This window comes from Acanthaster planci, linkage group LG16, assembly GCF_054643075.1.
Source record: "Acanthaster planci isolate LZ-2023a linkage group LG16, COTS_SCS, whole genome shotgun sequence".
In the NCBI taxonomy this organism is placed as follows: domain Eukaryota; kingdom Metazoa; phylum Echinodermata; class Asteroidea; order Valvatida; family Acanthasteridae; genus Acanthaster; species Acanthaster planci.
The window spans coordinates 4,181,547-4,198,157 of record NC_141792.1 but is presented as its reverse complement, the minus strand read 5'-3'; the positions used below and the strand labels follow the sequence as shown (position 1 = coordinate 4,198,157).

The 16,611-nt window shown below is 42.8% G+C and overlaps 2 protein-coding genes across 4 annotated transcripts in view; one reads left to right on the top strand and one right to left on the bottom strand.

The window, feature by feature from the left end:
- The window catches only part of LOC110984268 (E3 ubiquitin-protein ligase MIB2-like), a 43,498-nt gene that overhangs the window by 21,376 nt on the left and 5,511 nt on the right, over positions 1–16,611 (top strand). The window contains exon 14 of the mRNA XM_022244281.2: positions 507–703. Coding sequence (XP_022099973.2) covers positions 507–703 — 197 coding nt within the window. The remainder of the gene's footprint in view (positions 1–506; positions 704–16,611) is intronic.
- LOC110988160 (uncharacterized) lies at positions 2,849–8,013 on the bottom strand. Of its 3 annotated transcripts, XM_022251436.2 has the most exons (4): positions 7,259–8,013; positions 6,530–6,942; positions 5,289–5,388; positions 3,062–4,343 (listed from the first exon to the last, which is right to left on the bottom strand). In XM_022251436.2, the coding sequence occupies exons 1-2, from the start codon at positions 7,674–7,676 to the stop codon at positions 6,581–6,583; spliced, it is 780 nt and encodes a 259-aa protein (XP_022107128.2). In that variant the 5' UTR covers positions 7,677–8,013; the 3' UTR covers positions 3,062–4,343; positions 5,289–5,388; positions 6,530–6,580. The 3 variants fall into 3 exon arrangements, 2 of the variants coding, with proteins under 2 accessions (XP_087003359.1, XP_022107128.2); XM_087147233.1 differs by having other exon boundaries at positions 2,849–4,343; positions 5,289–6,942; XR_015427986.1 differs by lacking the exon at positions 7,259–8,013 and having other exon boundaries at positions 2,849–4,343; positions 5,306–6,572.

The following is a 16,611-nucleotide window of genomic DNA, read 5'->3' as shown; positions in this document are numbered from 1 at the left end:
TCTAGTACACCTGTAAAGGAATTATAGATGAAGTTGGTCACACTGGACAAAAGATAACCTGGTGGAATGACCAAGAGGAAAATGAAGTAACAGATTACATAATGATGGACATAAAAATCAAAATAAGGGTGCTGATGCAGCAAATCGGGATGATAACATTGTATTTTCTGTGGGTACACAAAACTCTGACTTTGTGCCCGGGGATAACATAGAAGATCGATAAAAAACAGAAGCCCAAGTTTGCTTTGAATTAATGTTGAAATGCTAGCAGACCACAACTGGTTGAGTTTCTAAGAAATTTAAATATAATTTAAATTTAAGATATAAATTTAAGATATAAATGCAATGTCAAGTTTTACTTGAAAGCTGCATAGTCGACTACTAAATCTATGTATTAGTTGATCTGAACGTAAATGTTGGCTTTGCGATGTCACACACACTGCCCCAATTGCATTTTGATGTTTGGCCGTAGTCTAACACTCATGCAACATTTGTGACTATTTTAGTTGTTGGACCTGGTTCAGCAAATGGGCCGTGAAGGCAGTTCCTCTGACGAAAGATCCAACCTGGTTGCCATAGCAGTCTACCTAGTTAAAAATGGCGCTGACATCAACATCAGGAATAAAAAAGGGAGTACTGTGCTTGATGTCACCCTTAATCCTGGGGTTGAGAAGCTACTTAAGGATATTTACCAACTGAAAAGGTGAGGCTGTTTTCACACTTCATTTCTTGTAAGCTAGTTTTCCTTTATATTTGCCCCTTGAGCTGGATAGATCATTGGCATCTCTGAGATACCCCTTGCACAAGATACAGATGGTATCATGCATCATGGAGCATGTTTAAGTGAGAACCACTTGTTGACTTGTGCATGGAGCCCGACTCATGCAATTAATTAATGCATGCAATTAAAACACTGGCAGATTGCAAAAGCAATGCGGCAACACAGCTGGAATATGAACACATCTGATTTGTTGATATCAAAAAGGTATACTGCTGTCACTTGAAATTGAATTGAACTCAAAATGTCACACTGTAGCAGTTCTGAAGCTCAGTTTAAATTAAGTCACCAAATGTATGATACTACGATTTGTATAGAAGGAAGTATATGGCTATGGATATTAAAACCTTAGCCAATGTGTCATTTTTCACATTATTTGAAGCCATTACAGTAGTGCAACCCGTCTGTATAGGTAAAACCACGCCCCTTTCCCCCCTGTTTTCTGGCCTCTCGACCAATTGTGGAATTTCTATTTTATTTACAGAAGCATTGACATTTTGCATCCTCCACAATTCATGACATAAAAACACCGATTGTACGTTGTTAGTAACCATAGGGTACAGTGTCAAAGTTTTTGACTTGGACCCGTTTACTGTAAACCACCTGATAAAATTTCTTCTCTTCTTTTGTTTCGATGTTCATCGTTTTCTTATTTCTTGATATCTTATACGGGTCAACGACTTGTACTTTAGACGGACCGATAATGTGGACCATTTGAAACATTCTGTCGAAGTTCACGATTGACTGGTTACGATAATTCAGCGTTATACCGCGGACTTTACAGAATGTTGTGTTTCCGCTTTTATCCTGCTTAGCCAATTTATAAGCGTAGTTTTTCGGACCGCCCGACACGAATGACGAAATATGGTTGTCAGAATCAATTTCGTTTGTGAGCTCACCCAAATAATCCCCAATGTCAGGTTCCCACTCTCCCTCTCTGCTGACGTATATCACACTATCGGTGTCATAGTACAATACCCTACGATCAAGGGATTCTACGAGTTCGTAAAGTTTGAGTCTAGCCTGTGCTGTTGTGTAGGCCGCGATGACCACGTTGGTACGGCCAGAGGGCTCGACGAGGTCTTCGGTATTCTGCCACTGGACTTCAACCATCTCCTCCGACACAAAGTGTGCGCTGTTCACCTCAACATCGTCTCTCGTCATCATCTCAAAATATTCCGAAGGATCAGTAATGTGTGTTGTTTTTGCCATGTTTGGGCGTTGACCAAATTTTCCCCAAAAACTATGCAACATGAGTTTAGCCAGTGCCCTGAGGCCGGGGTTTTTCTGAATGTTATTCCAATCTAGCTGGATGCCTTCTCTGTCAAAGTAGCTCTTGATGTACTTGTGCTTTAGTTCATCAGTTTGACACCATGCTGGCCAGTCGCTCGCTTCTTGCTTCATCTTTAAAAATGCATTGACGTACGAAGCGAATGTAGCAGGGGCAGATTTAACTTAGTTTATTTCCTTGGTACTAAATGCAAATGTCCACGCACACATAGGAGTAGCACCCCCTAGTTTACCCATCCTAAGTTGCATTGTGCCCCTCATAATTGTTTACTTGATGACTCATGCAACTGGACAGGCACTGTGGGCATGCTTTGTTATTCGCTAATTCGAAACTCAACCTCGAATAAATAATTTTCTATCGCGCCACCTCGCCTACTCTGCCCCCCCCCCAACCTGTAAGAGAAAGAACATGTGGTATGCAACAACTTGGGTAACATCGTTCTTCGGCGACGAGCTACGGGCGGACAGTTATCGATGACGTACGGCACATACCTGTCGCTGATGAAACCGACTGACCAAGCGTTACCTTGCACCTCGTTAGACCGAAAGGTTGGTAGATCTGGAGGAGTACGTGAATAGCAACAAGGACAATGGTTATATAGGGAACCATGCGGAAAAGTCAATCGACCACGTGGTGGCGTATCGTCACCCTAAACGCTAGGAATAGAATTATCAGGGGAAATGTAGAATGTGCGGGCATGGGAATGGCACGACAAAACTCGAACTAGTGAGATGATCACTGTCCTGCCTCGTCTCGCCGGGCTTTTTTTTTTTTTTTTTTATTATTTTTTTTTTTTTTAACGTCCGGCGTAGCTGTGCTGAAAACGATCAATGGCGACCACACCCTCTCCGTGTGCTTTCTACCTCGGCACTCTTACGTAATATGCTAATATCACGCGGGCTTTATTGCTTACGATAGAAAATGGTAATTATTCGCTAATTCGAAACTCAACCTCGAATAAATAATTTTCTATCGCGCCACCTCGCCTACTCTGCCCCCCCCCCAACCTGTAAGAGAAAGAACATGTGGTATGCAACAACTTGGGTAACATCGTTCTTCGGCGACGAGCTACGGGCGAACAGCTCCAGCTACAGGTCTGCCTTATCAAGTGACAAAGAACGGGGAAGTCATTCACAAACTTCGACTCCAACAAGTTTCCTGCCAATTAAATTCTTTAATTATTCACAGAGAACTATCAAATAAAGTGTTGTTGTACACACGGTAGCAATGTTCTCAGGGTCTTCATGTTTTCAAGAGACTAACGGCCACGTTGACCAATCGGAATCCGTAAGAATAGGCCTACAATGGAAATACTTATAAACCGAGATTAAGTGAAACAGTAAGTCGATCCTTCAGGGACTCTTTTACATAGCCATCCTTAGACTGGTCGGTCTTCCACCGACCGTGCTTCTTGAACAGCCTGTCGGGGACTCCCATAGAAGCGGCTGCCGTGGCTCCTCCTGAGCGTAAACTATGAAGACCGAACCTTGCCGGGTCTTCGCCGACTTCTTGCAACGCATCTCGAAACATCTCTCTACATCTAGTATAAGAAATATGACCACTTCGCAATTTGTAAGTCTGGGTAGATCTGGAAAACACAACAGGTCGAAAAAGGAAATTGCTCCGAAAATTCATGGATCTTGGCTAACTCGATGTACTTCAACAACATCGAAACCGGACATGTAACTGTCCCAGTCTTCGCAATGTAAACCCAGGAACCATCTTTATACTGATCAGTCTTGCTCTTAAGAATAAATATTCGGACAAAGGAAGAGTGGATATCCAAGTCGCATTCCCTGATATTAGAGACTTCGTCGTTCCTAAGAAAACCGGCGAAAGAAATTAAACACATGGTACAGAGGCGACCATGCATTAGATTATCTGATGATCCGAACTTGACAACAATTTTGTTCAACGTGTCCACTGTGACGGGCTCCTTCCTGGATGCGGGCTTGGCCGTGATACGCTTAAAACCTTCCAAACTTAACTTAAGGAATTTAGAGTCGCAGGGATTCCTTGTTACTTTGGGGTTACAATCATGATACCACTTAATGCTGTAAAATATTCCTTGTATTCTAGAAAACGGTACATTACGTTTAAATAAGTCGACAAAAAAACCTTGCGATATCTTCTGCGTTAGCTGGAAGAGCCTTAATGCCGTGTGCGTCACACCAAGACTGCCAATCATGGAAACAGCTTTTGTACTTTTGTGTCGTGCTGACTGCTCTTGAGGCCGTTAACACATCCTGTAACACCTTCGCATGGTCGTCACCTCTGAAAGAAAAGAGGAGTCGCAAGAAAACGTACACTGAATAAACCGAAGGTTTTTATTCAGGAAATGAACCCCGCCAAGCGGCTATCATGGATTCTGATGTATTGGGTGCACTATGGGGTCAACCGACCCAACGAGAGCCACCAAGCGGATTTATTACTCTCGTAAGCCAAGCGGCAAAATACACACCAAGTGGTACGACCGAGCGACCAGTGGCGAGCGATTCGTTCAACCTTGCAACCTAAGACAAAGCACTGGACTAACCATTCTGGAGGTGCCGAAGACAGAGTTGGCATTTTTCCCCTGTACGAAAATGTTGGTTGGATCGCTAAATCTAATGCTCTCAATAATCAGGCCATGAAAAGGGCTGTCGCTCGAAGATATGTATGGCCAAAACACGGCTGAAGGCCATGCAGGGACTACCAAGGTAGCTTTGGCTTTGCATACTTTTAGGTGTTGAAGGGCCTTGCAAACTAAATCTATAGGCGGCACAAGCCAGTTATTGTCTTTGCTCCAGTCTGTGGTGAAAGCGTCAACATGACTAGCATTCGGACTCCAGTGCTTGGAATTAAAGTTTGACAGTTTGGCATTGTACTCATTTGCGAATCTGTCTACAGTATGCGGGCCCCACATTCTGTCTATAAAACTGAAAAACACTTGCGACACGCCCCAATCGTCGAGGTCAACCTGTCGACTGAGATAATCTGCGTCGGTATTATCCCGACGAGGGATCCACTCGACTTTCAAGTCTATGTTGTTGAGTCTACAGGAATAGAACATATCTATACTCAGCTCTTGTAGCTCGGGTACCATGCTCCCTTTGTGCACTATGGCCACCACTCCTGTATTGTCCGTACGCAAATGCACGGCTGTGCCCCTTAAAGCTGGAGCAAACGCTCGTATAGCAAGGGATGCTCCTTTTAGCTCACGCCATGTGGAACTTTTACCTCTCTCTGCAACTGACCAGTTTTGTTGGAATTCCATCTTCTGGGAATCCATAGTCCACGCGCCACAGCCTGACTGGCTTGCATCTGTATAGACCAAAACCTGGGGGAGAGAATATTCAGACAATACACGCTTGTTAAGTATCGGCAACTCGGATTTCCAAAAAAATAACTCTTCAATCGCTTTACTGCCTGGAGGGAGAGAGAATTCATAATCCCAGTGTTTCCTATTAACTATCTCCATGTGTAAATACCGTGACTTGAGCTGTGATATGTTCCCAATTACACAAGAAAAAGACATAATCTTCCCTGCCACAGACGCTAATTTTCTGGCAGTCACATGTGGGAGGCCGTCAATTGCCGCTTGAAGCGAAGCCAAAGTGTCCTTTACTCTTTTGTCTGTGGCTTGGATGGAACCATCTTGAGCGTTCCAGATCAACCCCAACCAGGTCAGTTTCTGCGTAGGGGACCATATAGATTTTTCCCTGTTGGGGACGAGCCCCGCAGAAATCAAGTCAGCCTTCACCATGGCGGAAGCAGTGGCGCAATCAGCAAGCGTAGCCGCTCTCCCCCATCCATCATCCAGATAAACCACTACATACATACCTTTGCGTCTCCAGTGTGCCAGCAAGGGTCGAATTACTTTAGTAAAAATGTAGGGAGCAGTAGTTAAACCAAAAGGCAAAACGTTGAAGGCAAAGTATCTAGTGGTTCCGTGCAGGTCCCACTCGAAACCAAGGTACTGTACATGCTCGCTAAATATTTCAATATGGTGATAGCCAGATTTTAAATCAAACGAAAACAAAAAATCTCCCATTCTAAAATAACCCAATGCTTCGTTCCAGTCTTCAAACTTGACCTTGTCTTTCCAGACAAATTGGTTCACGTATCGCAGATCTAAAATCAACCTTTTCTTGCCGGAACTTTGTACCGAAACGGTTAAGGGGTTCACGACCTGTGGCGGGGAATTGTACTCCGAAATAAGGTTCTTCATCAGAAGTTCCTCTATGGCCTCCAATACAAACTCAGAATGACTGATTGCAGAACGATTGTTCTTAAAATACTTTGTAGGGGGTGTGTCTATGAAAGGAATCTTGTACCCCGTACGGATTACGTCCAGCACCTCTGGATAAGCGTCAATTTCCTCCCAAAAAGTAATACGCGAGTGCATACGTCCTCTTAACTCTGGTTCCGCAACACCCTGTTCGTAATCATAATAGTTGTCTAAATAGAACTCATCGTACCGAGGATCCGTCCTCCGCTCCAAGTACCCTGTGTCTTCTGCTGTCGTTGGTCTATCGGGGACTGACGTCTTTGGTGCCACTGGATTGGATGCCAGCGCAGTCTTTCCTCCAATGGCCCGTTTTTCCGCATCTGAAGCAGATGTCGGAGGATCTTACTGCTGACACAAAGCCGGCGCCGTATGGGGGACGAGTCGTCGATCTATACTGGCCACTATAGTTGCGAAAAAGACTATCTGGATTAGCCGGTGATGCTGAAGCCAGGCGCTTTTTCTCTTGGGCCGACTTCGGGTTAGATGAGGCCCTGGCTCTCTTGCGTTTGGCCAAGGCCCGAGATTGAGCCGAGCGGATTCGCTTTTCATCTTCTGAGTCATCTGCCAACTCATCACTGACGTATTCGTCGACGGCAGCCCAACCTGGAGAACGAAACCGCAATTGAACATCAATGACCAGAAATGATAAACTGATTACTAAAATGGCGCGAACAGGACCCTGAATGGAAAGTGCGGAAATCGCCCCTGTTTGGCCTACTCTGGCCGAAACAATCAGCAGTGTTAAGACCGTCCGCAAAAAAAAAAAAAAAAATAGAAGGGACATGTATTTTGGCGTGTTCCGCCTCTCTCTGCGTACTGCTCATGAATGTGTAGAACTGAAAATTATGTAAATGTGTGCATGTTAGGGCAAAGCTGAACATGACAAACATACCAACGGACAGACGAAAGGCCAACCCACCTGCCTCTGACTTGTCTGCAAGACGGATGAGTTTGTTCCTCTTACGCAATTCTGCAACCGCGTCTGTAAGGGATTCCTGAGCGGCAGCTGAGGAATTCTCCTGAAACAATTTTTTAGCGGCTTCGATGCTTTGAGCTATTTTCTCGTTAAACTCGAATTGCGTACGGTTACCTTTGAAACGAAATTGTAACTCACTCGCTCGTTTCAGGGACTGAACTTGCTGCAGCGCCTTTTCGCTTTCGAGCTTACGTTCGGCTATAACCTTGTCGAAGTGCGACTGGAAAGAACCGAGGGCCTCAGATACTCCTGCTTTCACTATAGCTGAGACGTCCCTGGCGGTCAAGGACAGGGGCTGTTGAGGACCTTGGGCACATTGTACATCAGTATCGGAAATCTGTGCGTCGCTGGCCTCAGACATCGTGCAGGACACGGAGAAACAGAGAAAAGCACGTCCGGCGTAGCTGTGCTGAAAACGATCAATGGCGACCACACCCTCTCCGTGTGCTTTCTACCTCGGCACTCTTACGTAATATGCTAATATCACGCGGGCTTTATTGCTTACGATAGAAAATGGTAAAGCCCAAGTCTCAGTAAGCAGGTTGGCAGTCGGTGAAGTAACACACCTGTTAAATACCAGTCAAGTTCTGCCCTGAAAGCTTAGACCTGCGGTGGACTTGGTGAGTTTACTTTTATTTCTGTATTAATCTGTATTGTTAAAGAGAAAGACTTAAGTATTTTGTGTCAGCTGACTGCTTTTGATGATAGATGTCACTTTCATTATTTGAGATATTGTTTCATCTTTACTCACATTATTGGCCAAGTGTTCTTTTGTAAGATTTGAACCAAATTCTAGCCAGATGACTGTAACATTTACAAGGTGTTTTGATCATTGCTGAAAACCTTTGGGTTACTCGGATATTTTTTGTTATTGTTGCTTATAATTAGCCTGTTTAAATATGAACATAGTGTTTGTATTCACACAAGTGCATTTTTTTTGGAAGTTCTTCACTAGGAAGATTGACGATGGAGTCTATGTAGTTCTTTTTTTAGTAGCAAATAGTTAGTATCTGCAATTCTTGTTCTCTGCTTTTGGATTTGATTCTTAAGTCCGTGCTTATGAAGCTTTTAAGTTAAAGTTGGTTATGAGGATGAGAATTGCTATGTATATTCACTCCATACCATGATTGAAAGTGAAGCAGAATAAATTGAGTTGAAGTGTAATTCTGCTGACTTACATGTAGTTGGTACATATGACGAAACACAGATAGATTTGTTTTACTTTTCTTCATTATGTAGTCTTGAACTCAAGTGCATATATTCTATTATCAATTTTTTTGTGCTTTTACCTGTGTGTGGTAGGTACATGTATTTTGTAACCATGTGGCCAGTACATGCATCCTGTGCAAGTCAGTTTTCTTTGTTCATGAACTCCCATATGCTTGTGCACATGTTTCAGCAGGAGGCTTAGGTAATTGCAGGGATTAAGGATTAGTGTGGCCTGCCTTCTTGGAAGTGGCTGGACCTTTTGTTTATTACCTCATTGATATTCACGAGTTTGGGCAGGTCTCAGCCTTACTGCACATGTTTGTTACTGAAGCTAAAAAAGTTTGTGATGTAGATTGAGCAACTGTGGATGTGTAGAGTAGTACTTTGTGCATTGGCTAATTTCTTTGTCTTCAACGTGTATTTATATGGTTTTTATTACTTTTCCTTTGACTTACAGGTAGTTGATGCTTGAGTTGGATTGATCTGTAACTTTTCTTAAGTGCTGTGTTGGTTTTGTCGGTTTTGTTGGTTTTGTAGGTTGTTGGTTTTTTTCTTTTAGTTTGGGTTGGTCTTGTTTTAGATTGGTTAAGCCTTACCTTGATTCTGTTGCAGATTTGCTTTGGGCTAGGATTGGTCTAATTTCTAAATTTAATTTTGGTCTTGGTCATATTTCCCCCTACATTTTAGGTTTGGTTTCAACAATTCTCTGATTTTCGACTTAGTCCTGTTTTTTTTAGTTCTCTAGTTGCATTCCTTTTTGGGGGGATATTTTTTAGAAGAAATAAAAGATTTTGTTATTGGAATTAAGTTTCAGCTCCCGTATCCCTATTCTTTTAGACTTCTTGCGACTCCTCCCTTTTGATCCTGTTGAAAGTTTTTTTTTTGCGAGTTCCCCAAGTGTTTTATTTTCTTCAAGTCTCTTCTTTATTTTTTTTTATTCTCGTCTGAAGTGTGCCATTTTTCCCCGTTACACGAACAGCCCTCCTTCTTTTGTGTCCGGGTCGTACGTAGAAATTTCGTCAAAGTGCCAGACCTCGTAGATCTTCAAAATCCTGTAGCCTTTGTCCAATGCTTTTTGTAGCTCCGTAGTCACCCACGTACCTGTGAGAGCGCGCTCTTCGTCAGTGTGGAGACAAGGTAACTGCTGCAATGATTCGCTGCATGCGGCACATAACGGAAACATCAGGCGTCCACAGGTCTTGTATGGGATGACCGGATGGTGCAACCCTCTGGGAGGAAGCACTTTACACTTAACCAGACCCTCGTACTCCCTAATATCACGGAAGTTTTCGGTGATAATGGTGGAATGACCAATGGGATATTTACCGTATTTGTTGATGTTGGGGTAGAGACTGGTAAAATCCACGTATTTGATTTTCTCCCCCGGCTCTGCTTCGTAAAAGAGTCTGGTTGCGTTAGTGCGTCCTCCACAGAAGGCATCGCGTGGGATAAGAGGAGTAGCAATTTCCAAGGCCGAGATAAAATCCCTCATAGTCGTATTTGACGTAAGTTCGGCATCGAAGTCATACTCCCACTGCTCGATATACCGGTAGCCTTGATCAACGATAAACTTGCGTCTCTCTAGCGTCTTCTGATGAAGTTCCTCCATCGTAAGGCCGTTGAAAGGATGTTTGGTTTCGCGAGCCAAGCACGTATGCCTATGATGGAGGCAGCCGTTAAACTCCAGGACCGTCTTTACGCCATCATCGATGTAGAAGCCGTCAACTCTGTATTTTCCAACATGCACCTCTCCATTATTACCCGCATGCTGAATGTTATGACCGGTTTGTAGGCTGTCCATTTCAGCCACTGAAGGGCCTTGACTGACTGACGGTCATTTGAGCGGTACCCTGAAGGGTGGATGATGCCAATGGTATCTGGGTTCAAGTACTTGGTGCGGTACACGAGGTTGCAGGCTGACGCAATGGTATTACACTGTTGGAAGGGGTTGATACCGGGAGAGGTCCCATCCGCTGTCATTTTCATGAATAGTGCCCTGAAGCGTAGACAGCAACGTCGGAGAATTTCGACATCGGACTGACAGTATTTTAAGATTTCCCTCTTGAAATCAAAGGAGTCTCTCTGATGATCGCTATACCAAGATACGAATTTCGCTCTGTCGGCAGGTTTCATAGCGTCGGGATTATTGTATCGCACGTCAGGAAGGTGGGACAGAACTTTTTCTTGATTGGCTCTTGTGTTGAAGAAGTGTGGAAAGTAGCCTTTTGCCAATTCTTTCAGGCCAAACGCTCCTGGTAGCTTGGAAAGTGCCATGGGGAGGAAATTAAGGGAGTCTATAAACTTCATATCGTTGACTTGCACCTTGATGCTCATGACCTTCGCACCATTCAGAATAATCTCGGGTAGAACCACATTATCGTACAAGTATCGAAGAATGAAGAAAGAATCATAGCCTTTGAAGTTGTGACATAGGACTACGGCTCCAGCATTTTCCTCCCCGAACAGCCATTCACAGAATTGCTTTTGAGTGTCTGGTCCCTGAAACACGCGCTCTCGGTTCCCGCAGCGTTGACAAGTAGTGTCTTCTTTGTCTAAGCAGTCACCGCATACCTTGTGAGCGATGCATAATTGGGTTCATGGATCCCCGTTTCCTGCATGCACTCAAAGTCAAAGAAGATGTAAGATGTTGCTTCTTTGTTCCTTTCGTCTTCTCCCTTTTTGTTGCCCACCTCTTTGGTTGTGTCTGTACTGCTTTCCACGACAGGCTGCATGTAACAGAGATGATCTTGTGGAACGTACTCTCTGCATATGGTGCAGTATTTTTCACCACACACGTGCTCTTTGGCCTTGTGATGCGACCGGCTGATGAACTGACTGCAATCTTTGCACCTGTAGTGCGTCTTGCAAACGGAAGTGCCTCGACTGTTTCTCTTCAAATGATTCTGAAAACAGGTTGAACTTTTGAAATGGCGATTGCAATCGCAACAGTAGATCCACTCCTCCTCCATGCAGTTGGCTTGAAAACATAGCTTGCAAGAGTTTTGGCAGCGATGATCTTCGGGGTGATCGAACCCCTTCAGGCACGTGACACAAAAATAGCTTCGGTTTACAAAGGCTGGCATTTTTGTAATGACGTCATAGTGCCCGTCGTGAAAATACAGGCATATCTGTTTGCCTGCTGGTGGACCTTTGAAGATGACAGAGTTCGCATGTTCTTTAGAAGCTAATAAAATCTGATATCCGGGAAGAACGCGTTGAAATTGTTTTATTTCCTCCATACCACACTTTGAAAAAGGAATCCCAGCAAGTTTGTGAAGGCCCTCGGCCAGATTCAGTTGAATTGTACATCCTTTGCGGATGGCCTCCCAGCATTCATGCCCCTCAATTTTAGCCTTTGCTGTGACTATTGCTCTAGCACAGCACAGTTCATCCTTGTTGTTTATTTGTATTATGCATTTTTTCTCTTTGAGGAAGCGTTCGAAATTGACGTAACGTTTCTTGTTAATTTTTCCCCCAAGTGGCATGGCCACATGGGTTATGTTGATATGAAGACTGCTATCCAAGGAATATTGTTCATTACTTTGCACCACCTGCTCAATTCGAGGCATAAATCGTTCTGCCGTCAACTGATCCTTGGTGATGAACGGTAACTGGATTGGGTAGTCGAGCTCGGGACACGTGACCACCATGCGCACGAGATCCTTAGAGCCTGCACCAGTCATCAACGTGTCAAACAGGCTATCCAAAACTCGATGGAGAGTCTGCAACACGGCTGTTGGGTCAGGGATATCCAGGTTGTCTTCAAACGTGACGGTGTAGTCTAACCCCTTCGTGCTAAACTTTTTCATCTCTACCTCTTTCACCTTGGACACACGGTATAGATCGGTGATGTCTGCGATGTTGTTGGCATCGGTAATTTTCTGTCGTTTGGCTGCGAATGGTTGGTCGTCTGCCGTCGCTCCAAAGCCGATTTGCTCTTCACCATGATGACTCCTCAAATGTCGAAAGTAGTTGTCACGGCGAGCGAATACTTTGCCGCACGAGTTACACTGATGTTGGCTAGCATCGTTGTGACGGGCTGCGTGACGGCTGTAATTGTCCCGTCTGGTGAACGTCTTATCGCATACCTTGCAAGTAAACATCTGTGAAGTAACGAGAAACGTTGAGGGTTAAGGTATGAATAATAATATACCCCAAAAGACAGACTAAAACTTGCTAATGTCCCAAATCATTATGCAAAACATCCTAAATATGCACGGATGTCTAGAGAATAAGTAAGGAAACCACATGTAGACTGATGTCTAACAGCGACATATGAATTAATATTTCTAGCGCATAGTGTGTTGGTCTCCCGTTATGATGCATATTATGATTAACACAAAATATATACAGTAGGTGGTTGCATCAGTCTCAGTTCTGATGTAAAGGATACCTTTTCCACTCGAGGACTTTTTTACGACTACCACGCTCTGTTGGTCGCGACTTTTTTCTGCTTCTCTTCCACAATTTTCTTGCTTTAAGGTCTGATCTGTAAATGGAAAGAACAAAGACTGATTGATTACACAGTGTACATGTATTTGCCGTTTTACAAAACAGGAGAGGAAACGTCATGTGTAATACTCGTACACTTGAGCGGGAGCTGTTCTGATACAAACTGTTGCTGTGGCTAAAATTTTAGAACATTTATAATTCTATTGCGGACGTCGTACTTGCATAGTTAAACATTCTGTTACTTAAATACATGTGATTGGCTCAGAAAATCCATTCTGTAATGTGACGGGCTGAGAACTATGATCTCGTGAAGGAGGCATGGCGTCATGTTGAACGGATTGTTCCACACGAGAAACGTGTCTGGACACGTCACACAACACAGCTTCATTCCGATTGGGAGCGAGCTATGATTACGTCATGTTTGCATATTAAAATCCACCCGGGAAACCTGTCTGGACACGTTTATTCCCATTTCAATAAATACGCCTATTATAGACTCAATATCTACCTCTGCATTAGTAATATTTTACTTTAATTAAAACCCTGCGTGGAGGGAGTGGCCTCTTTTGGAGAGGCCACTGGAGCTAATTAAGGTGTAAAATGTAAAAGAATTTCGTCCAAATGCATCAACTATTTATCGTATCCTACCCCTGTTTATGCTGAAAAACCTGATTTAGTCATTTTAAAGCCAGGGCCTCCCCTAGCCAGAAAAAAAATAATAAAAAATAGCCAGCCTCCAGCCAACTCCCATAAGACCGTGTGTTAAGTGGCCCCTTGTGTACGATCTAATGGATTATTTACAAACGGTGCCTGGGCAGTGGAATATTCGTATCAGTGACAGCTGTCTGGAACTCTGTCTGGAGGCCTCCTAAAGTGTTATTTTGGTTGGTTGGGGGGGTGTTTTGGTGGTGGTGTGGCTTGGCTGGCGCGTGGCAAGCCCCCCCCCCCAAATCGGGATAGCCTGGGGAAAAGGGCGCACACGGTACTGTGATGTACTTTTGGTGGTTTTTTAGAGCCGTAGAGGCTAGGGGACAACCACTGAAGCATTTATATACCTTTAGCACGGACTCAGGACTCTGCAACCCTGAGAAATGATACGGTTTCATCTGACAAGTCTGCTCCCGCAACCACGCAAAAAAATCATACCGCGTCCCCGGGGGGTTGTATTTCAATGATTCATGTAAAATGAAATAAAACCCATCAACAAATAAAGTGAATTGTATATGCACAGAAAATATACAGTCATAAAATGTGATAAATTGCAAACTAAAAGACACAAAATTGCATTAATGAGGAAAATATGAACGTGTTAACACGAATCACATAATTTATGTATTCATTTATTCCATTTCTTTACCCAGGGTATGCTCAAACAAACTGGTTTCCATTGGGGCCCTGCGATGATTAATAAAAAAGTTAAAAGCTCACGATGAAAAAGTAAAATTGACAAATACGACAAACATTAATGTTTAAAAATACAGACCATTAAAATATCATACACATGTGAACTTTTAAATAATCAACGCATTAATTAAACAATGATCACGGGATGGGGGAAACCCCGCAAATAAAAAAAATGGGGAAAAAATGAACACGATCCGGCACCAATGAACATTGGCAACCAAGTTAACAGCTCCATAGATCAGCATTTTGGACGACACAGCACTGGGCATAGCTTTCCGTAGTTCTGATTTGAATTCCTTAAGGACTCTATACTTCTGAGTTGCTCTAGCAAATTGTTCCATATTTTTGTAAAACTTTGATCGTACCATTCATTTTTGGCTAAAGGGACTTTAAGTGTCTTGTTAACTGAGTATCTTGTTTCACGAATCTATGTGAATGGCATAAACCGATTTGTCATATACATAGGAGCCAGTTTGTTTAGACATTTAAAACAAGCAGGTATACTCGATTGGCATACTGTTCAATTTCTGTTTAAATTTATTTATGTATCATTTTCTACTTCTTCTGAAACTTTGAATGATTTAATATCATTCTTATTATTTGTATTCTTCTTTTAGACAGTCATTCCTAGTTTTTTCCGTCGCACTTGTATGAATATAATTCATCTCTTTGGTTAGAATTTTGATGTGGCTTCTATACAAAGGCACAGGGCACAGGTGTATCCTGTTACGCAGCGGCCAGCAGATACCTAAGCCGTGCTCATCTCCTAATCACAAGCCGTTGATGTTAATGACGAACCTTTCTCTGTTCTTTTTAAAATAGCCGTCTAATTACGAACGCGAAGAAGTTACGTTCATGTTTTATCGAACAACATGGTAATAGACCTTCAGCTTGTCGAATTTATTGCAAAACGTCAAGTTAGCGTAACGAACAGCCCGACTTTCAAACCTTACTTGTACTTCATTCCCGCTTCGTGTCGTACTCATTATACAACAGATGTAAAGCCTAAAGGAAAACTGTTTCATGCCTGTATGTACAAGCGTATAGTTAAATGTTTGGAAGGGAGGCCTTCTTGCGAAATAAAGTTTATAGCTTTTATAAATCAACTGCGTTAACATTAATTCCCTTTGATCGGATTGACGTACCCCCGTCAACACAGAGAGACTTTTATTGCGCCATGTTTGTAGTCTCAAACGTTGATCGGCAACGTAATAAAATGTATACAGTAAAAACCGTCTAATGTCCATTGACCCCTTTAGGAATTCTGATGAGTTCCCAGGGTAGTTTTTGTCACACCACGTCGATTCAAACAACCTAGCGATTGGTTTTAAATATGTCGAAGATTTGTCCGTTGCTTACAGTTTTGGAAAAAATCCGTCAAAGTTTTTACTTACTTATATAACGGCACAATTAACGTAATATTTTACCTGTTATTAAGTATCTGCATTTCTGCTTCAATAAAAATTACCTTGAGTCAATCACAGACTGAGGAGTAATAATTGATATATGCAGTGAAACCTCTAAAGTCAATTCTCAAGGGAACAGGTTTAAAATTTTGGTTAAGGAGAGCTTTGAGTTCAGCATTGTTGTATCATAGAATAGCGACTCTAATATGACTTAAAAGAGAAGATCTGAATTATCCGAGTGTACATTTAGACTTACAAGCCGACCTATAACATGAGCAAAAGTGACCAAAATGCTTACCTAGTAAACTCGGATCCAGTCCATGTCAAGATTCTCGTTACTCCTCCAATACACCCAACTTCACGACAATCGTTGCCGATGCTTACCAAACGAAGTGTAGTGTACAAATGCGCGCCGACAACGCCGGTTGTGTATAGTGTTTGAAAACATTGTGGAACTGAGCGAGAGGACAAGACAGGACATGTCCGGTAGTTGTTTACTCATTGTTTTCCCAATGATTCATCGCTGTTACGTAACAGGATCTCCCCGTTTGGATACAAAAGCTATTGTGTCCAACATGGGCAGCACGACTGCAAATGGCGTATAATCCGTTCCGCTTTATTCCTACGTTATTATTAACTTCAATCTTGAATTTACATACAGTAAATTTATTTTTGCCCTGCATGTAATTGTATTCTTATTGTATCTGTTATAGTACTTTTTCTACTTTGGATGATATACGACCAACATCCCGTAAGGCCTTTTGTACGGTATCAAATCGTAGTAGACCTACAACAAAAAGCTACACACACTTCTATAAAAAATGT

Coding starts and splice junctions, on each gene's coding strand:
- LOC110988160 (XM_087147233.1), bottom strand. CDS start 7,676: ATGTCTGAGGCCAGCGACGCACAGATTTCCGATACTGATGTACAATGT. Junction 6,943..7,258: donor TGCAGACAAGTCAGAGGCAG/GTGGGTTGGCCT, acceptor TTCGTTCTCCAG/GTTGGGCTGCCGTCGACGAA.